Source organism: Anthonomus grandis, chromosome 7, assembly GCF_022605725.1.
Source record: "Anthonomus grandis grandis chromosome 7, icAntGran1.3, whole genome shotgun sequence".
Classification (NCBI taxonomy): domain Eukaryota; kingdom Metazoa; phylum Arthropoda; class Insecta; order Coleoptera; family Curculionidae; genus Anthonomus; species Anthonomus grandis.
Genome location: NC_065552.1, coordinates 21,646,631 through 21,670,012, shown reverse-complemented (window position 1 = coordinate 21,670,012; position 23,382 = coordinate 21,646,631). Strand labels below are relative to the sequence as shown.

At 33.3% G+C, this 23,382-nt stretch overlaps 1 protein-coding gene across 2 annotated transcripts; it reads right to left on the bottom strand.

The window, feature by feature from the left end:
- Nucleotides 1-12,434: 12,434 nt before the first annotated feature.
- LOC126738499 (uncharacterized) lies at nucleotides 12,435-22,819 on the bottom strand. 2 transcript variants are annotated; one of them, XM_050443871.1, is made up of 4 exons: nucleotides 22,619-22,819; nucleotides 13,525-13,768; nucleotides 13,260-13,465; nucleotides 12,435-13,039 (listed from the first exon to the last, which is right to left on the bottom strand). In XM_050443871.1, the coding sequence occupies exons 2-4, from the start codon at nucleotides 13,724-13,726 to the stop codon at nucleotides 12,854-12,856; spliced, it is 594 nt and encodes a 197-aa protein (XP_050299828.1). In that variant the 5' UTR covers nucleotides 13,727-13,768; nucleotides 22,619-22,819; the 3' UTR covers nucleotides 12,435-12,853. The 2 variants fall into 2 exon arrangements, with proteins under 2 accessions (XP_050299828.1, XP_050299827.1); XM_050443870.1 differs by having other exon boundaries at nucleotides 13,525-13,733; nucleotides 22,619-22,798.
- Between the last annotated feature and the right edge of the window lie 563 nt (nucleotides 22,820-23,382).

Below are 23,382 nucleotides of genomic sequence, written 5' to 3'. Positions count from 1 at the left end.
ATAAGATAAACCGACTTTGTTCTAAAATTGCATCTAAAAAAAGTGCCGAATATACTTTCAAAAACATAAAAACCAATTGGTTATACTTACTAGAATTGTAAACTTTTTATCGCTGATAATGTTCAAAGCATTTGTAAATTATCGATGATCACTTTTTCTATTATATCATGTTTTCGTTAAGCCGCCAAATTTAATATTAATACACATTTAAAAAATATTAATTAATAATTTATATATATAGAGTATTTTAGAATCCAAAAGCTTTATTAAAATCAAACTGTAAGTTTCCTAAATTATGTAAAAAAGGGCTTTAAATGTTCCACAGAGTTTATATTTGCATTGTATTTAGTATTAACAATCATGTGATAGAACATTTAACCTTTTAGATAGTTAATACGTTTAAACATTATTGTTGTATAACACTACTCTCTCGATCAGAAACTTGGCAGCTTAAAAATTAATTCAAAAGAATTATATCTTGTTTTTTTTTGTAACACTGCAGTATACGTAAAATTTGTCATATATGCATACCTTTTTTTTAATATAATTATATTGTTTAAAAATTGTAAAAATTCATCGTAATTGTTTTTTTTTATTAAAATTTAGTAATAAACATAAATGTGTTTTTTCTTAGTTCAGGTTCCCTCAATTATTTTAATCACATGTGTGTTTAAAATACCAAATGTTAAGTTATTAACAAGATCTACTTTCTTGTCTGTCTCTCGTACAGTACACTAATTCCCAGTTACAATTTTACAGATCTCTTAACAAATTTTGAAAGTTTATGTTTTTATTGTTTCTGCATTTAATTGTTTTGGTTCAACTAGATAACAAAGAAGAAGAACTAATTTATGGCCGTGTGATGGATTGGGAAACAGGTAAAGAGCCAGATTCTATAAAGTTAAGAGATTTGCTACAAATAATCATATTAATTAACCTCTCTATTAATTTGTTTATAAATTTATTCTAGTTGAACCTCTTATATTTTATCCAGACAGACCTAAAATAGGTAAAAGAAGAAAAGCGGCCAACTTGAGAAAAATTTACTAAATAGTCAACGTGGAGTCATATTGGGAACAATGAAACTTCCTAATTTTAAAAGATACACTCTTGCGGCGAAAATAGTTAATAGGGTAATTCTTCGCCGGTGTATCAGGAGGGCATTTTGGATGGACAAGAACCAGGGAAAACTTTGGAAAAAATTTTACTGGGTCAATTGCAAGACAGACATAGGGGACTGGTGCATGAAATGCTTTATATGCGCGTGCGAGTGGGTCCCTTTCAAAAGATTGCTAGTATCCTTCTCATCCATTCTCGGTTACGAGTTTGTCGGTCTATTACGTGTTTAGTTTTTCCTTCCGTAAATAGTGAAACAGAGAAATAATAAGTAAAACAATTTCAAATAAAAATCATATACTTTGTTGGATAGAGATATTTCTTGATCGATCTTTTTCATGAGCTCTGTAATTCCATTAGATCCACAAAAGAACACTGTCGCGTATTAGAATCGGATCTTAAATAATATTAAATCTCATGTATACACTCATATGTCACATTCAATACCAGTTCCTTATAACACGAAGATATGGAAGGATGGAAGTACAGTTATCCCTAAATCCTAGTCCACTCTAATACCTATTCCGCCTTTCTTTGAAATTTAAAGAGATGTTGAGCGCACGAAGCATGATCCCAAATTAATACAGCATGCGAGAGCTGTACGACTTACTACCCTTCCTAACCCAGCACTGAAACGTAAAGTGTTCAACAGCATGACTCACCTGATCGGATATTTCTAGAATGACTCAGGCAATCGGAACATTCTTTAATATATTTCGCAGGGCGAGATAACAAAAAGAGAACAGATATATTCGTTGACTCGAAGTGATAAGACTTGCATAAATTAAGAATTATTATTTATTCAAAAGTTATTGTTTGGGATATTTGTAAATATAATTGTTATTGGGAGATTGTGACTTTATTCCTACATCGCTTAAACGCTCAGACTACATGTACGTCAAATGTCGCAAAATAGACATTTCTTAGCATGGGCAGGAATGCAATATCCGCTAAATAATGAAGTTCGAGGCAACGCATTCAATATACTCTTGGATCAACTATGCCAATTTGAGACACTTAATCTTTTAAGCTATCAACATCTCTCAGATCAAAAACCATTCTTTTAGCCTTACTCTATTAGGAATAATCAATTTTCTGATATCCTAACATAGATGCTGTAAGTATAATACCAGAATTATAGTCTCATCAGCAAAAAGAGTAGTGCAAATCTTACATTAGAGTCCATGAGGACCAAATCATTAAGTAAAGGGTCAATCCCTTTAAAGCATATATGATGTCAACTACCATAAGCAGTGTGCCTAAACCGAAACTAATTGAATGAGTTATTTTCTTCAATACAGGGTGTTTCAGAACTATGGGATCAAACTTCGAGGGGTTGTTCAGTGCAACAGTAGAATCCATTTGAGTATAGAAACCCATGTCCGGAAATATGTCACTACGCAACTACTGCCCTAAGACGCGTTTAAATTTAGAAAAAATATTAATTACCTAAATAGGATCTGATGCAGTTATTTTTACCTTTTGAATATGATACCATCACAACAATTGTTCAAAATGTCTTCCTCCAACCTCAATACACCGATTTAAACGCCGCACATGATTTCGGTGGACTACACTAAAAATTTGATCCTCGTTTTGAATGATTTGAAATGCTGCTGTTATTCGTCCAATTAAGTCTAGCTCTGATTCTACTGGACTTTCGTAGACTAAAGACTTTACATGTCCCCACAAGAAAAAAATCGAGCGACGTTAAATCGGGTGACCTAGGAGGCCAAGAAACTGCTCCACCTCTGGCAATCCAATGGTGCCCAAACCGCTAAGCCAAATACTCGTGTACTTATACAGCAAAGTGAGCCGGCGCTCCATCATGCTGAAACCACATTTGCTGTCTAACGTTTAGTGGAACATTTTCAAGGAGTTCTGGGAGAACTTCCTCCAAGAAACGCAGATAAATAGGTCCTGTTAACCGTTCCGGTAGAAGGTATGGCCCAATTAAATAATCATCAACAATGCCTGCCCATACGTTGACAGACCAACGATTCTGATGTTTTCTTGGAAAAATTGCATAAGGATTTTCTTCGTCCCAAACATGGCTATTCCTACTATTAAAAATACCGTCTCTTGTGAAAGAGGCTTCATCGGTCCACAAAACATATCGTAAAAAATTTGGTTGTGCAATGATGTGATCCAGAAGCCATCGACAAAATTGAACTCTAGGATGATAATCTTAGAGTTCAGTCATAGGCTGCAGTCATACCTTGAACTTTCTGGAAGTGGTAAGGATGTTGTTGCTCGTGTAGTACCCGCCAGATAGAAGCGTTACTCGTATTCATATTCTTAGCGACGTGACGTGTGCTATTTGATGGTTCATCGGCAACTCGCTGAAGCACCTCTTCTTCAAATTCGACCGTTCTTACGATTTGAGCAACACCAGTATCATGCATCTTAGTTTTTGTCTAATCTTTGTTTTTATGGTATCATGTATAAAAGGGAACAATAAATGTAGCAGATCCTATTTAGGTAATTAATGTTTTTTTTATAAATTTTAACGCGTCTTAGGGCCGTAGTAGCGTAGTGACGCATTTCCAGACATGGGTTCCTATACTCAAATGGATTCTTCTGTTGCACTGAACAACCCCCAGAAATTTGATCCTATAGTTCTGAAACACCCTGTATAGTGTATCTGCTGATCCGACAGGATTTCTCTAAAGCTTTTGAGATGATAGGAAGAAGCGAAATTGGCCATTAGATATTGGAGTTTGTTTGCATTGTCTTTAGTATTGATGTAATAATCATGTAATAGAACATTTAACCTTCTAGATAATTAGTATGTTTAAACGTTATTGTTGTAGAACTAACGAAATGAAGACAAAAAAAAGTCTTATGTCAATGATGACATATATTGTATCACCGTTGAGAAGGTAATGAAGATTTTTGTCACCTATTGTAAAATGGATAACAAGGCTGGAAGGAGAAAACCTGCAAATGTACGACGTCGCGGCAGTCTTTTTTAACATCCATGATGTATACCTGGGCTATCATTAGTCATTGAAAAAGAGAAAGAAATCTTAATCAAAAACCTAAGTGATCGAAAGGGCAAAGTTGTTTGTGGAGTGCATTAGCCCCTAATACTTTAAACCAAATTTGAATATCAAAGAATGAAAACCTAAGGAATACTCCGAAGGTAAGAAAAATCCAAACGCAATTGTCGTTGAATTAGCTCAATACATAACATTTACCGAACATTGGCGAAGTCCTGTTTATAAAGTATTGTGGGCGAAATAGGTCCTATAATGTGATGGTCGATATATTGCTGTAAACCAATTCTTAAGGATTTAGCATCGACTGATCGAACATTTAGTAGGCATAGTTCATACTAAATGTCTCAATTGCTCAAAGGTGAAGAGAGCAGGAATGCTAACCTTTAAATTGTTGTTTATTGTGATCCAAAAATCTTTTATCTTCTCTTATATATGTTATGCTTCTTGCTTAGTTAATTGAAGGTGGCGTCAAATAAAACCCAGGTTTTAAATTTTATTATTTTTAAATTTTCGACGTTTCGGCACCACCTGAGGATGGCCTAATATGGGCCGAAACGTCGGCAATAATTAAATTTGAAATATAAGTTTTATTTGGCCCCACATTTAATTAAGTTAGCAAGAAGCATAAACTGGTGACCTATGTTGCCTGTAACCTTAATTTTATGGCCAAAGAGTCCCAAAAACAAGGCAAATCAACGTCAGTGGAAGTAAACAAACTTCAATGTTTAGAGGCTTCCACGCCTTCACAGACTCCAAAGCTCCTCCTCCTCTGGGTGATCAGATCCATGATCCATTACTAAACCACAACATATTGAATAGCAACATTTGAATCTGAGAGTCTGATGATGAAGAGAGCGGGTCCTACACTCTACAGTGTCCAAGATTAAAATAGTAGCGTTCAGCCAGAAAGTTTCGATAGGCTTGACTCAGCTTGACATGATATGGATCCTGGTTGGAGTACCTAGATTTGGTTAAAATTGTATTTTTGGTTTATTGAAGATTGATAATGATAAACATCACGTTACTTTACTTTGTATACATTTAGGACCCACATAGCGGCACAAATCATTCTAAGTTTCTAATAATATAATATCAAATATTCGGTAATGTATATATTCTTTAAAACCTCTTTAGATATTAATATTTGTTTTTCTCATTCTTGTATTATCTGGACTACTTATCTGGTGTTATTTAGTAAAGTTTTTTTTTGAGTTAGAACCATAATTTAGTCTCATTATAACTATTATAGTTATAATAGTTAGTAGTTATAGGAGAGTATTAAGCAATTTCAGAATTTTCAGAAAAAACATGAAAAGTAAGTTTTTGAATACTTCTAAAATACGCGCGCGAGAATTTTCCTATGAATAATATTACTTTCTCGATCGGAGACATCTTAAAAATAAATTTAAAAGAATTATATTTTAATAACACTGCAGTATACGAAAAATTTGTCACATTATATACAGTGTGGTATTTAACTTATAACTACTGAATAAATTCAGTAGTTCATAGTTTTTTTCTCAAAAAAATCCTCGGACCCTTCAATTAGTATTTTTAGTTGCGGCGCTCTTTTTCGTGGAAAATATACTTTAATTGAAATGTACTTTAGTGTGGCTCAAAAATAAGATATGACGTCATCGACGATTTAAAAAAAATATTAACCCTATTTCTTATTGCGTATTTTTAAAGAGCGTATCAAAAATCCAGGTTTACGCAATTATCCGTTTTCAAGATAAATAAAATTTGATTTAAATTAAAAAATTATTTACTATTTAATATTTTCCTAAAAGTAGGTACTTGAAAATTGTTTTGAACAGAATGCGCAGTCCTTCGCTCTCTAGAAAATGGCCAAACATATCGTTACCTGGGTATCGAGCAAAACAGAGATCACGACGTTTTGAGAGAGAAGTAAAAACTAAAAACAACACTCAAAAGCAAATACAGGCTACGATTTTGTGAAATATAGGAACAGTATTGCTTTACTTGGAGTGATTAAATGGTCTAGAGAGGAACTGCGATAGTTGGACATTAGTACACGCAAAATGATTCATTTACACCGTAGCTCTCATCCTCGCTCATGAGTATCCCGTATATAGCTAGCACGTCAACAACGAAGTCGCGTCTTAGCCTGGCCTGCCAGGTCACCAATAGTGCGAATCTACTAATGCAGTTTATGCGAGAACACGAAATAGCCAACGTCGAAGCATATTTGTTTAAGGCAACCGAGCACGCATCCAAGAGGTTTGGTCTCTGTCTTAGTATCGACCCAAATGACGATCAGTCGTTAATAAGACTAGAGTCAAGGACATTGACATCTGCAGTAATAAGAACAACAACGATTCTCAGAAGATCTGTAAGTGACAGCATGACCCTTTCACAAAGATCTGAGACCTATGTAAAGGCTGAAATTGTTGAAATAGGTTCAAAGGGTCATACCGCGCGACGTTTACATTTATAAGTCAGCACCTTTTTTAGTATTTCACCAGTTGCTTAATATAAATACCCACTTATTTCCTAATAGTTTGCAATTTAATGTACCAAATTATGACATCGTGTGAAGGTGCTAATAACCTCTAATATTATACTCGTAATATAGGATATTTTGCAATTATCTAATTTGCAATTTATCTAATTTTACGCTCGCATACCAAGATGGCGTAATAAAGACTATAGTGTATCGAAGCCAATTTACCGACATTCCCGAGGGATGATCCGCCTAGTGCATGCATCTGTCTAGTGCATGCAGTCAGTAGTTACATTCATCGATGCTCGTTGAATCGAAAACTTGACACAACGATACAGCACAAAAAAAACTGCATACATATGCCCAGAATATCTAATTGGCATATTCATTTATGCCAGGAATATCTCCTATCTCACTTGACATATGATAGGCATATTTAGGGAATATCGCAGATCATCTTTTTATTTTCTATAATATATGCTAGGCATATATTTCATCTATACGTCTGCAATATTTTTCATCTTTTAAAATATACCCTAGGCATATTTAATTATTTATATAGGGTGTCAACTTAAAAGTGTCCATGCGAATATCTCACAAAATATAAGAGTTGGAAATATGCGTTTTTTTGAATAACTGTCATAGAGGTTGCAAAAGTTAGAATCACTATATTTTTTTTGTCAAGGGGTGAGTCATTCCTAAGCGCCTTCCACCATGACATTTAAGTTGAACCACCCACTGATGTCATAATTTAAATTAAAGGTCCTTTTGAGTAATATTCATCTTCAAGAAAAGTTGTCTCATTTACTTACTATTTACTTCAATAAAACCTTTAATTGAAAATTTAAAAAGGGGGTTATAGTTTATATATGGTGGTTCTATAGTTCCACCAACATTTCTAAAACGTATTCTAAACTGCATTTTATCAACTCAAATACTTTTTGAATTGAAAGTTGTCAAATTGACAACCTGGATGTATTAGCAATTATAAACCATTGAATTGTTTCTTTTTTGTCAGTTATGGAGACTCAATTTCTTATTCTTCTCTTTATTAAAAAATATCTGGAGATATGAAAAGTGAATACTCGCTGCATATCTGGTAAATATATGCCACGAATATTGCTTTTGCATATGGCATATTCGTTGGATATTCCAGGCATATTCCAGTATAACTCGTCAAATTAGATATGCATGGCATATTCCACGGATATTGGGTGCGGCCTGGGTACTAACAAGCCTGACATCGTTCTGCTTGATAAGAGGAGAAACTCTATTTATGTAATAGAATTCTCTGCACCAGCGGAAAGTAACATCGAACAGGAAAAGCGACCCAAATACATACACTGATTGGCAAACTGCGCAGAGTTTATCCGAGATATACTATGCGATCGGCTATCTAATTGTCGGAGTTTTGAGGGGATAAAGTGGAAGAACTGAAGAAGATTCCGGCATGTCAAGATTGATCACACTTTTATTAAAATGTGCACCAATTGGTGCATCTAGTATATTTTCTCTCGTGATTGTGAAATACCCTTAATATCATGTTATTTAACAAATTTGCGAATTACAAGTTAAGAAATCCTTAGTTTACATCATTAGTTAGCTGAGTTATACAGTCATTTCCAGTTTGTAATATTTGAGTGGTTCTTGGGGATTTCGCACCACAAGAAGACCGTAAGAGCAGTTACCAGCCATTCCCGTGGATAACAGTGACTTTTTCAATGTGGTCGACAATTTTGATGTTAGTTACGGCCTTGTGTGCTCCAATTCTCTCAAAAATAATAAATTTTGCAACGATAATATTAACAAACAACTTGTTTTTATAGTGGCATGTTGAATTCTACAACAAATCCATTGATGTAAAAATTTCAATTTTGACAAAAATGTTAGTTAACCACCTTTAGGCTTTAGACGGCAGAGTTATTTTATCAGTTTTTTTATCCGTTTTTAGTATCACATGGCATCCTCTTCGTTCCCTCTAAGATTTTTTCCTATTTTTCAGCTTTTGTTGATCTGCATAATAATTGAGCTATGTTGCTATCCGTACTAAACACAATTTATGATACCATAAGTTGATGACACGTTAAAAAACGTCCATCCAAGAAATCACAGATCATGAGATGCAAAAAGCGATTTTTGAAATGAAAAACAAATCTCCTGGAGACGATGAAGAGGTCATTGAAATTTAAAACTAAATCGCGAAAAGCTATTGCAGAGTCTCAAAATTCTGTTTAATGGGTTTTTCTGGTTTGTCTTATACAAGGCAAAACAGAAAACTAATACCAATACAAATACCAATACAACCACTACCCTAATACATAAAAAAAAGACATAACCAATCCTGCAAACTACCAGTATCCTGTCACACGTAGAAGCTATTTACTCGAATCATCGCAAATAGACTGAGAGCGAAACTAAACCTTTATCAGCCGAGGGAATAGGCTGGTATATGGCAGGAACGATAATTTCCAAACTCTTAAGAATCTTATAGAAAAGTCCATCGAATACAATAAACCACTTGTCCTGATATTCCTGGATTGCGAAAAAACCTTTGACACTATAAACCAATATCAGATGCTAAAGTCACTTTCCGACTGTAGAATAGACCATCGATATACCTTATTAGAGTTTATATACAGGGTGTTTCCTAACTACGATACGAAACTATACAGGGTGAATCGTTAGGTCGTTTTATGAAAAAAAGTTCCTATGAACGTATGTCGGGAGTTGCTTTGTTTCTGAGATACATGGCGATGAAGGTTCAAAAAAATAACGGTATTTTAAAAATACTATAACTATCCTTAAACCGATTTGGTTGAAATTTGGTGCAGTTATTTGAAGTTATAAGACGCTTATTTAGCTGTAACTAGATTGAAATTATTAGGTCCAGTGGCGTGTTAGTGGGCACCACATGCTTATTGTTGAGAAAAAAACAAAGCCAATAATTAATTGTTTTGCAGCTTTTTATTTATTTTTGTATTTAAGCAACTTAAGCGCTTTGTTTTCGAGAAAAAAAATTTAAAGTATCTTTAACTCATTCTAAAAATTTTCCATGGACGACAACATGAAATAAAAACCAATTAATTCGATAAACAATTTCGACCTTCGAAAGTACATGAGCAAAATGTCCACCCTCCAATGCACGACTTTTTGGTCTCTTGTGTCTTGTTTACAATGATAATAAACATTCAACTTCTACGATTTTTATTATCAGATTTTTGAAATACAACAAAATAACAAATACATTGCTTCTTATGACAAATAGTTGGCAAGTCCATTCAAGTACCTCCTTTGTACCTACCTGCTTTGGAGACCAGCTGACAGTGATAGAATTGCTATAAGTAAAATTCAACTGTAAATCAGCAGTGACTCCATCATGAATAATTTTACTAACCATGAAATGACCTACATGCACTTTATTTATGGATTAGCAAATGGAAATGCGGAAGAAGCACGAAGAATTTACCAGGATAGATATCCTAACAGAGTAATTCCATGTGCAAAAACATTTAGAAAACTACATTCAAGATTATGTGAAACTGGGAGTTTTAATAAAAACATGGGTGGTGGAAGACCAGAAACTATAACAACGCCTGAACTGGAAGAAGCGATACTTGATGCGATAGAAGAAGATCCTTCCAATAGTATCAGGAAGATTGCACTGCAGCTTGAAGTCAGTTTAAAAACCGTTTGGAAAGTTCTAAAAAGAAACCTCCTGCATAGATATCACATACAGCGTGTACAAGCTGTATGTGATATGTACTGCCTCGGGATTTTCATCCAAGATTAATGTTTTGCAGGTGGTTGATTCATACGATGGCACACAATAATAATTTTCTACCAAATATTTTATTTACGGACGAGGCAAATTTTTCAAGAGATGCTATTATGAACTTCTACAATGATCATTTTTGGGCCGACGAAAATCCCCATGTTATTAGAGAAACTCATTTTCAGCAACAATTTTCGCTGAACGTTTGGATAGGAATTATTGGTGACTACCTAATTGGCCTATTTTTTTCACCGGCAAGATTAACAGGTGAATCGTACACGGATTTCTTGCAACACCATTTACCCACTTTATTAGAAGAAGTACCCCTACAAGTAAGAGTCAACATGTGGTTTATACACGACGGGGCTCCAGCTCATTTCAGTGTTCTTGCTCGTCAGCATCTCGACGTCATCTACCCTAATTGCTGGATTGGACGTGCAGGACCTCAAAATTGGCCGGCTCGCAGTCCTGATATGAATCCCCTGGATTACTATTTATGGAGCCATCTGAAGGCTCTTGTTTATAAAACTCCTGTTCTAGATGTGAATGACTTGAGGAATCGGATAATTGTCAATTGCAATATCATAAGGGATACTTCAAGTATTTTTGAGCGTGTCAGACACTCAATGACAAATCGTTTGAAGTCGTGTATTTTATCAGAAGGTGGGCATTTTGCTCATTTACTTTAAGGTCGAAATTGTTTATCGAATTAATTGGTTTTTATTTCATGTTGTCGTCCATGGATAATTTTTAGAATGAGTTAAAGATACTTTAAATTTTTTTTTCGAAAACAAAGCCAGATATGAAGATAATATAAGATACGAAAAAGTTGTAATTTTAGTTGCTTAAATACAAAAATAAATAAAAAGCTGCAAAACAATTATTGGCCTTGTTTTTTTCTCAACAATAAGCATGTGGTGCCCACTGACACGCCACTGGACCTAATAATTTCAATCTAGTTACAGCTAAATAAGCGTCTTATAACTTCAAATAACTGCACCAAATTTCAACCAAATCGGTTTAAGGATAGTTATAGTATTTTTAAAATACCGTTATTTTTTTGAACCTTCATCGCCCTGTATCTCAGAAACAAAGCAACTCCCGACATACGTTCATAGGAACTTTTTTTCATAAAACGACCTAACGATTCACCCTGTATAGTTTCGTACCGTAGTTAGGAAACACCCTATATATAAATGCACAGCTATCTTAAAACTAAAGAGAACAAAAAATAAATTCAAGATTAATAGGTCAGTTCGGGAGGAGGACACTATTTTTCCGAAACAATTTACGAACCTGCTTGAGTATATATTGGCGAGAATCTTCCGGAACAGCGTTCTGCCGAGTATATAACGAGCCGCATCGCTGATGAAAGTCAGTTGTCGGTTAAGGAAGTAAAGTTCGGAATATTGGCGCGAAATTTAAATAGTTGTAAATAAATACAATAAAAATAAATATTTCTAGTAGTAGTGAGTGATTGCGGTAGTGTGTGTGAATAAATTAATTGACTATTTTTGATTGTTTTAATTCATACTTAACGAACGAGAGAAGCGTTACAATACCAAAACCCAACTCATGACTAACAACCTTGTACTCAAAGGAGTATATATAGATGGCACCCAGGTAGAAGAAACTACCTCATACAAGTATTTGGTCACGAAATCCCTATAAACAGAGATAGTCAACTTGCAAATTGATTAACTTGGGCCGCATTTGGGAACTTCAGCTACGTATTAAAGCCAGATTTACCAATTTGGCTAAAGAGTTGGCGTCAATGTGTTCTGCCTGTCCTAACTCATAAGTACATAAAATGTAGCCCTGCGTGCAATGCACAATGCAGTTGGAACTAACCCTAATAGATTACATCACAGACATTGAGCTGCGTAGAACATTCAGAGTGATTGCTGCACTAAAAGGAATACCAATGCTAAAGTAAAAATAGACAGTCTAATGATATTAAATGGATCCAGACAAATTGGGTACAGCAAGCATAAAATAGGAGAATATGGAAGCAATCAATGGAGGCAGTGGACGAATATAGGCTAATTGATTATGCTTGATATTGATTAAAACAAACGAATAATTAACCTGTACTTTATTTATATATCACATAAAATTTAACAATGTCTATAAGAGTATAAAAATTATTATAAACCTTATTACTCTTCTGGTACTTTATAGAGGCAGTTGACGTAATTTAAAAAAAATTAAATCACTCATTGCAATTTGATATATAAGCAACACTGTTTTTGTCCTTAATTATAATTTAACTAATTAATTGTTGCAGAAATTTCTTAATAATTTCATTTATTATAAAATTTGTCAAAACATATAACTACAATACAACGTGTATTAAAATACATGCAAAAAAAATACCTACATACTCATCTCAGTACTTACAAAATAAAATATAGAAATTTACTAATACAATAAAATCACATTCCTTAAAAAGTTTCTCTTCTTTTTGAAATTATGTAAAAAAATACAAAGTTGTCAAATCTAAATATGTATAAGAGCAACTTCTTGAAAGGCACAGTCTGGCACGGGACAATGTTTACATATCGAGATCCTCGGGTGGTATCGCTTACTATTATCTAATGGAAGTGGTGGGTGTCTCAGAGGAAATGAACCTTGTATATTTTTTCCCAAATCCAATAAGTCTCTGTTTTGGTAGTTTATTTTCACCTAAAATTTGACGGAATATCGAACTATATCGTAACTTCATAAGTAACGATCAGTTATATAACAGATAAATGAAGAGCAAATTGTCAAAATCTTTAGGTTACGTTACTTGCCTGTGTGAGAGAGGATTTACATAAGCAAGAATTTAGATAGTGAGGGAGAACAATAGACTCTTAACTTACAATCCATTTCGAAATACGCATTTCCCTATTTACTTGCTCACCTCTAACTCCTCAACTCCATAACCATCATTCATCCTAGACGTGACATTTTCCACAATGTCGATGAGTACCCTCAAACTTCTGCCTACATCCTGATCAGTTTTCTCCACGAAAACTCCTCCATCTAATATTTCTTCTACTTGATTTATCTCCGAGAAATACGAATAAGATTTCGTTGTGTTCACGCTATTTTCTGATGTTTCAGACCCTAAAAACCACCAAATACTATAACACGGTAAATTAATGATTGTTTTATTATAGATTCACCTATTTCGGAAGTCGGAGATGATCCGTCAGAGGAGCAGCTTTGCCCAGGTGGAACTAAACGTGATTTTTCTGAGTGGTCTCTACATTTACAACTTAGGGATTCCAGCAATGCCAAGTTTGTTTCTCCTGCGATTTCTCGGATTTCCTCGGAAATTGATTCGTGGTTGTAGCTGGCGATAAGTAACGCCACAGGAAGGGTCATTTTTTTGCTTAAAAAGTATATGGTCTATAAGCTAAATTGTAACTAGGAATACTTTTATTCGTTAAAGCAATGAAATATGAGGCAATAAATGCAAAATATTTTTGAGACATCTTTTGGAGATATTTCAAAAATAGTCAAATTATCGAAGTATTAAAAGTCATTTTTATTCCAGGTGCTTGGACTAATTAATAATTTTATTTCAGGCATTTTAAAATAATTCTCAAAGCCTCTCAGGTATCAGTTTTTTCTGCTTAAAATTTCTTTTATTTGAGACTGTTATGTAAAGATTTTTGTCCAAAAAAATCATAAAGATATACAGGGAATAAAGAACTTTTCTTTTGGAGAAAAATTATTTTATTGTGGTTCTTTTGAAAACTGAAATACGAAGTTGCAGAGAACTTTCTTTTGAGAGACCTAAATTTCCTGAAAAATTTGACCAGCATGCCCATTACTCAAATACCAAGAAAGTGGGAATCTTAAATATTCGTATAAATATTTCCTAAATAAATTCATTAGACTCCTTTTTTATAATTTTTGTTAAATATACAAGAAATTGAAACAAAATATTTTTTTTAATAAAGAACTAAGAAAGACACATTTTTTTCTTAAAAGTCTTCCCAAGACGCCCGTAACTGAAAACCCAAGAAAGCTAAACTCACAAAAATTTGTATATACAGAGTGGCCAAAATTCGACCCTCATTATTGGGATCTCGGAAACCGTAAGAGATACAAGTTCGGTTAAATTATGACAAAGTTGCTAAATTTGATACTTACCAAAATGTCGTTTTAAATATTAATTTTTCATGACGTTATTTAAAATCGTATAATAAAATAAATAACACTTTGTTAAGGGCACTTTTTCTCAGTGGTTTTTTTAACAGAAATAATGAGCATTATTACGCAGTCGAAAATCCGTATCAAAATCAGCAAATTCGAAGATAGGGACGGGCATCGTTTAATGTTTGGATTGGGCTATATGGAAACAAAATTTTAGGGCCAGTTTTCTATAATGGAAATATCATAATATAATGATATTACTGTGTCTCAGTTTGTTAATCAAACTTTTCCCAATAAGTGGATTGGAAACAAAGGCGCAGTTCGGTGGCCTGCCAGAAGCCCCGATTTGACACCTCTTAATTATTTTTTAAAGGGGTATTTAAAAGACCGTGTATTTAAAGAAAGTCCTCAAAATATAAATGTTTTACGCCACAATTTTACTTTGGAAATCACAAATTTACGGGCAAGAGGAAGAATGATCTAACGGGCAGTCACGAGTAATCTGCGCCGGCGGATTCAGAAATGCATCGAAGTTGAAGGAGGATTATTTCAGTATTTCATGTAGTTTTTTTTATTATAATCAAAATTTAATTAGTGTTAGAAGTTTAATTGTTATTTGGCTTTTTGGGTGGCAGGATTCGACAAAAAATACGTAATATTTACTAATATAGGGGAGACCGGGGACAATTGAAACAGGGGACGATTGAAACAGTTTTGCCATTTTTTTTAGACGCGAAGGTAAAAACTCGTGTACGCAGCCTCACAACGTTTGACTAATTTCACATTTCTGCTCGGCAGTGTGAAACTAGCTGTTGAGCGAAGTGAGTGTGTTTGCGCTCGGCTCTCTTATTTTATGTCAACAAACTAATTTTTACGTTTCTAATATAACTTTCTATCTAAAAAGTGTGGAAACAAGAAATTTAAGTGTAAGTACACCACTTTTTTGTTTTTAATCAATTTTTTTATGTTTTTGCTTAGGTTTAGCAGCCTAAACTTGTTAGTTTTAATTAAAGAGTTTAAAGAAAAATAATATTTTGCCAAAAAAAACCTGAAGGGGACAATTGAAACATAATTTATAGAAGGCTTTTGATATTATTTTTGCGTAAACTGATTAACTGATTGTAACAAACTCTCTGAGGGCTATTATTTTGTTATAGAATGCCACGTGAAAGGGTCAGGAAAACAAATAGAGGTACCAATTCCAACTTGGTTTACGAAAATGCGTATAGGTAGGTTATTGAAAATCGAGCATCCGTAAGGTCTGCGGCAGATTTGTTTGAACTGAATCATGTTACATTATACAGATTTATTAAGAAAAAGAAAGAATCTATTGAACAAGGGTCCACTGAAACTATAACAACGGGATATAGGTGCGTACGACGAGTATTTAACGTTGAGCAGGAAAAATCCATTGTTAAATACATAATAAAGGCATCTCAAATATTTTACGGTCTATCGCCAAAATAAACACGTAAACTGGCCTACCAGATAGCCGTAAAATATTCATTGAATATGCCGAATACATGGACTAAAAACTCATTGGCAGGAGAAGATTGGTTTTCCGGGTTTATGAAACGTAATCCTGAACTATCAATCCGTTGTCCCCAGGCTACAAGCCTTTCAAGAGCGACCAGTTTTAACCCAACAAATGTACAACTTTTCTTTGACAATCTTTCCACGGTAATCTCTTACGGTTTCCGTGATCCCAATGATGAGGGCCGAACTTGGGTCACCCTGTACAGCTATTCCTCAAATAAAATAATGACACAAATATTTTAGCAGTTTTTCTGAAAATCTTACAGGGGGTTAAAAAAATTGGTTTTTTTTGGGTAACGTACCTTTTTCCTCTCAAAAATCTCAAGATACCCGTAATTCAAAAACGAAAAAAGTTAGACCTATACAGTTTCATTAATATTGCCAAAAAATTCAGGGAGAGTTTCCTTGCTTAAAAATAATAAAAAAAGGCCTTATTAGCCTATGTCCGTAAATGCTTAATTTCAAAGATACAGGGTGTTACAGATTTATTTTTATTTTTGTTTTTTCTTAATATTTTTGGTAGTTATGCAGATATTTGAACGTAAATTGGCATCTGGAGGTGTTTTGATATGGTAAATTCAAATTTAATATTACGAGGGTTAGCACTTGTAGAGGGCGCTACATACACGGTTTTTTATACTTTAAAAGTGTCATATCTTTTTTATGGTTGCTTAAATTATTTTTTTAAATAAAAAAGTAGATTTATCTATTATTTTTACGAAAAAAAGGTTTCTTGGTCAAAGTCCGAATATTTGAAGACATTGTATCCGAATCATTGGATAGGCATGCGAAATCGCATTATCGCATCCTGTGAAACACTTAAACACACACCCGGAATATTTGAACGAGTTCGCCAATCGATGCATCGTAGAATAGAGACTTGTATTGCAGGTAGGGGTTCACATTTTGAACAACTGTTATAACTTATGTTGCACCAAGTGCCTTTTTTAAAAGTAGATATTTGTCGTAAACACTTTGGGTAATTTTTTTTCACTAAATAAAAAATATTTTGTTACAAAAAAATATTTATTTATTTACGGGATGTCCCCATTCTAACAAAATTACAAAATAAATTATATCCTAACCCTAAATGTATATATTTATTCTGCCATCAACAAATATATTAATAAGATATTGTATAATGAACTTAATATATTAAATATCCAAATAAGATAAAACTTGAATTATAAAATTATTAAAACCAATAACTTAACCAAAAACTTCAAAAAAAAATAAAGCAACTAAAAACATACCATTAAAATAATCAAAATAAGAAAAGTAAAGACAATCAAATTTATTTGATACTTAACACATAGTACTCAATGAGTAAACTCACTCAGACACCTTTTAAGTTTTGAAGGCTTTAAATCCACTAAGTCAAAAGCCTGATTAAATCTATTTCTCAACATGTGGAGTCGATTAATTGGAGAAAATTTACCATAGTTTGTATGGTGATGTTCAACCAGAAAAAGGGACGTCTCTCTAAGGACTCTGGTATTGCATCTAAAGTTTATCGGCGATAACAATTCAGGGCAATCAATAGCATTATTAATCAACTCTTGAAGAAATATCATATCACACCTAGTTCGATAGTCCTCAAGAGAAGTCATATTTAGCCTTGACTTAAGTTCCAATAAAGACGCATCTCGTACATTCAATCGCCAGGCACAAGTCCTAAGAAATTTATTTTGAACCTTATCAAGACTGTAAATATGGTTAGCATAATGAGGGGACCAGACTATGGAAGAATAAGACATGACACTACGAATAAGTGTAAAATATAAAACTCTGAAGGCAGCTACTGAAAAGTCTTGAGTATTTCTAATACCAACCAATAGTACGAAGGGCTTTACTAGACAAACTATCTATATGGGGTATGAAAGTCAGGGAACTGTCAAACAACAGCCCCAAATCTTTAATTAGCGATACTCTTGAAAGTATATTATCATTTATATGGTATTCAAATGGGACAAGTTTTCTAGATTTAGTAAAAGAAATGATAAAACACTTATCCTTATTAAGATGTAAGCCATTAGAGACAGACCAGTTATACAGCGCTTTCATTTCGAAACGATCCACCCTTAATAAGTTTCTTAAAAAAAATACAGGGGGACGTTTAATTATGCATTTACTGAAGTTCTGTCAATCACCTCCTCACCTCCAGCTAACCTCACTTTAATATGTCAAATGGGAACCCCCATCGTGTGATACATCATAGTGAGCAGCGTAAAATTCTCTATTCAACGGTACCAAAAAAATGAAATCGGTAAATGTGTAAGCAAATAGTTAAATAGCGAAAATGTCTGTGATAAATATGTCTATAAATGTCGTCTGTAAATAAAATAATGAATATTTTATTTACGCCAAACTTTGGTATGTCTAATGGCTACCCCATGGTGTGATACATTATTTTAAAGGGCATTCAATATGCTATAAATCTATGTCTATATAAATAAATCTATGTCTGATTGTATCATCAGGCAATCAGACAAGTTTAAAATATGTAAAAATAGCTTCAGGTCGTCTGCAAATAATAGGAATTTGCAAAATTTGATAATACTAAAAATATCGTTAATAAATAAATTAAAGAGTAGAGGCCCCAAATGTGACCCCTGAGGCACCCCTGAAGTAACCAAAATAGGAAGTGAAAGTGAACCCCTTACATTAACGAATTGTATCCTTTTATGTAGGTAACTATTTAGTCAAGAAAGAAACCACTTAGGGAAACCATAGCATCTTAATTTAAAAATGAGGAATGAGTGGATGACTGTGTCAAAGGCCTTTGAGAAATCAGTATAGATGGAGTCGACCTGATGACGACCTGATGATCGACCTTCTCGAAAGCCCTGACAATGAAGTCATGATATAATACAAGGTTTGTAGAAGTAGATTTACCCTGCCTAAACCCATGATGCTCGTTGATCAAGCGACCCCTACAATGCCAAGTAAGATATTTGTTCAGGATAAGCTCAAAAAGCTTAGGGATCTTTTTACGAAATAGGTAGGAACATTATCAGGACCATAACTCAGTTTATCCTTAAGACCAAATATAGATTCAAAAACCTCAGACAGGGTGAACTGAATAAAAGGCATGGCGACAGAATTTGCTACTGGAAAATTAAAGTTCAAGAGATCAACCTCATCAGAGTGATAAACACTAGAAAAATAGGTAGAAAATAAGTTTGCAATATCCTTCCCCGAATCTTCTGAAATATCATTTAAATGCATAGCATTTGGGATACCATGACTTTTATTAAGGGAGTTAATATGATTACAAAATTGTGTGGTGTCAGATTGAATTGAGTCATTTAAGGTTGCAATGTAAGATCTATAGCATTGCTCAGTATGAACTTTACATTGAGTACGTAGGTTAGCAAACAGGATATAATCTTAAGCTAAGTTAGTACTTTTGAATTTAGCATGAGTAGTCTTTTTTGATAGAACAAGATTCCTTAATTCTGGGGAAAACCAACGAGGAAACCTGGAAAGTTTATATATTTTTTTTGGTACATAGAGTGAGATTGCATATAAAACTACTTCATAAAAGTTATTCACTGAATTATCGATGTCTGAATCATCAAAAATACTAATCCAGTCCACTAAAGAAAAATAATCATTTAAACTTACAAAATCAGCATTTTTAAAATCAAAATTAGTTGTACTATAATCCTATCACTAACCCTAATATCGCAAATTCTTGCTAAGTGGTGAAAGTTGTTCGGAAGAAGATTGTCTAAAGCTTGTTAAACAGTTATTTTATGGCACTCGTCAATACTGTTAAAAATCAGATCCAGAAATACACCATGATTGTTTGGAATAATGTTAGATTGTCGTATATGCAGATAAGAAAATGATTCACATACTATTTTGGCTGGATAGGACAGTGCGCACTCAACTAACAGACCCTCTTCAATTGAGTAATTCCAAGTGGCTAAGGGTAAATTGTAATCTCCAAATAGAAATACAGGTATATTGGGAAAATTGTCCTTAATACTTTCAACTGCTGAGCAATGGGCACGGTAGACTTCTTCTGAAGAATTAGGAGGAATGTAAACACAACCCAAAATATTAGATAGCTCATCATAATCCACTTGAACAAAAATGTGCTCCACATTTAAGATATCGATCTTGAGTGGTTTGGCTTTAAATTTATTGTGTACTAACATTAATACTCCACCACCACGTTGTTTAGTACTAGTTAAGGAATTGCGATCTAGCCTAAAAATCTGATAATCAGAATTAGCTAATTCATTGTCTGAGTAATGTTGTCTCAAGTCTCAATCAAAATAATGACATTATAATCACATTGCAATATTGCACCATGAAGTTGATCAAGTTTAGTACCAATGCCACCCAGATTCTGAAAATAAATAGATATGGAGGTTAATGTGTTCGGTTTTTTGGTAGTGGCTTTTTGGTAATTGATGGAGAACCATTAATAAATTTAATAATTAAATCAGTCTCTCCTTCTTGTTCTCTGCCACGTAGCTCAGATAGAACAGCTTTGAACTGCTTTTGCTGAAGCTTTGTTTTATCATAGCCCATTCTTATGTTACCATCAAGTCTATTTCGCCTTTTCATAGCGTTCTTTATCAAATTTAAGTATTTAGTTACCACTTTAATTGGCCTGTTCCTTCCTTCGGAAGCCTGCCCTACTCTTAAGCCTTCAAAAAACATCATCCTGTGCGATGCCAACATTTTTTAAGATAGGGGCGAGTACAACATTGTCATTATCAATTCTTTCTTGCATACTGTTACTTCCAGACTCAGGAACACCGTAAACCATTAGATTGTTCGCCCGCTCTGCACGATCTTCAATTTCATGTAAACTGATTCCATGTTAGCAGGAGCACCCAAGTTCCCTTGAGAAGTCTGCTGTTTTTTTAATGTTTCCACTTCATCCTTTAGGGATTTAATCTGCACCTCCAGTTGAATAAATTTGGTTAAATTTTTTTGGTTTAATTATTTAGGCAACTATAAGAAAATTATCACGCTTTAAAGTATAAAAAACCGTGTAAGTAGCGCCCTCTACAAGTGAGAACCCTCGTAACATTAAATGTGAATTTACCATATAAAAAAAACCCCCAGATGCCAATTTTCGTTTAAATATCTGCATGACTACCAAAATTATTAAGAAAAAACAAAAATAAAAATAAAACTTTAACACCCTGTACCCAAAAAATTAAGCGCTTGCGGACATAGGTATATAGGGACTTTTTTTTATTATTTTTAAGCAAGGAAACTCCCCTTGAATTTTTTTTGCAATATTAATGAAACACTCTTTATATAGAGTTGAAAAAAAATATTGGGAGAAATAACTTTATCCTCAAAAGTTTTAGCAAGCTAAACTAATCAAAATTTAGACAGATATTCCTCAAATAAAATTATTAAACACATATTTTAGGGTTTTTTGGAAAAATTAAATAGGGACTAAAAATATTTTTTTGATGCATTTCAATCCATTTTCTATGTATATCTTCCAGGCATTATTATTCTCTTTCTTCAATTTTTTCGGGATCTTAAAGGGACTTTTTTCAAAAAATTTCGTGACAGACTGATAGAAATGTAATAAAATTCAATAAACTAAATATATCAATATACAGGGTTTAACATAAGTGATAACTTGAGTTTTAAGAGATGATTCCTTGTAATTTTTTAAGTAAAAAATCATGTAAATGTATGTCCGAAGACGCTTCGTTTTCGAGATACAGGATTTAAGGCGTTTACCGAATTTGTTGAAATTTTTATAGTTTTTTAATTATTTTTATAAGGTATATTTTGGAATTCTCACATTTAGCCCAACATTTTTTTGTAACTGTATTATTTTCTTAAATAAAACAATTAAGAATGCCACTTTTTGTCACTTGATTTTTTTTGCGTGATCTTGTTCTTTGTTTTCATATGATTTCATTCATATCTCAGCACGCTTCTGACCACCATAAAAAAATTAAAATGCTTCAAAATTACCTAAAAAATTACCAGTATGTTTATTATTTAAAAAATAAAAACAAACTAATCAACAAGATCGTACTTTTGGTGAATTTTAAATAATAGTTGCAATGGCGTCGTGCCATTGCAATGCCACCATTTTTTCTGCGTTTGACATTTGTATCAAACTAAGAAATTTAAAAAAACTTTCTTTAGTAAAAAGTCGATTAAAAAAAATGTAACATCCTATATTTCGAAAATGAAGCGTCTCCGAACATACGTTTATATAAACTTTTTTACTTAAAAAAATTACAAGGAATCACTCCTTAAAATTAAAGTCATTACTTATTTTACACCCTTGTGTTGGGAGTATTCTTTTGACTATTTGAATGGCCAAAGACACATGACCAAATGTGATGAAGCATGTGATAACCCTTATTAAATGTTCACGGAACATTTGCTAAGTTTAACGTTAATAACCATAAAACCTAATGTGCTGTAAGGGTATTTTATACACTTACACAAAAATACTAAAAATGTATGTTTCAGTTGCAAATTCTTACTTATGTTACATGGTTTGTTATCGTATTAAACCAATATTGAAGATCACAAAAATTTAGTAATTTTTAAAATAAAGTAAAACGAACTCACCTGAACAATACAAAATTATATCTAAAAACGCACATAAAAGACACTTAAATTAAAATAAAACCACCAGATTTATTGCTTATGGATACATAATTAGGTTAGGTACTGCACACTTTGAAGCTTAGAGGCATTCGAAATGAATTTTTTAAAACGTATATATAAACGAATATCGACGCCTTATCTTTGGAATGTGTCCTATTTATGTTCAGAATGCAGATCTGGTAAACTGCTCGCTAAGAAAATTGTTAAAAAGCCAAACCGATTAAGAAGTCAGTTGTGTCAAAGATTTTCACCTAAATCTGAAATTTCCGAAATGAGCGCTACATGAATGCAAAGTATACAAAATAAATTATGGCAAAATTCCAATTTTTTTCAATATTATTTCTTATTCTTTTTATTCTTCAAGTCATTTGCAATAATGCTTTGATATTTTAGGAACACATACAGGAGACAATTATACTTTATACAATCATGTACAATTATTCTGCAGATTATACAAACGCATTTGACACCTTATAAATTAATACATTTAGTAGAAAACTTAAATACGATGGATTTGGATGGATAGGGACTCTTAGTCAGCAATTCCCTCACATCAATCTGTAGGGTGCAATTCGAAAATATCAGCCAATATTTCTACCGTGCAAGGAGTGCTACAGGGGTCAATCTTAGGACAGTTACTGTTCTCAATATACAGGGTGATTCCTAAGTTTAACTGCGTATAGACCTTGTTAAAATATACAGTTATTTCAAATAACTTAGCGTGA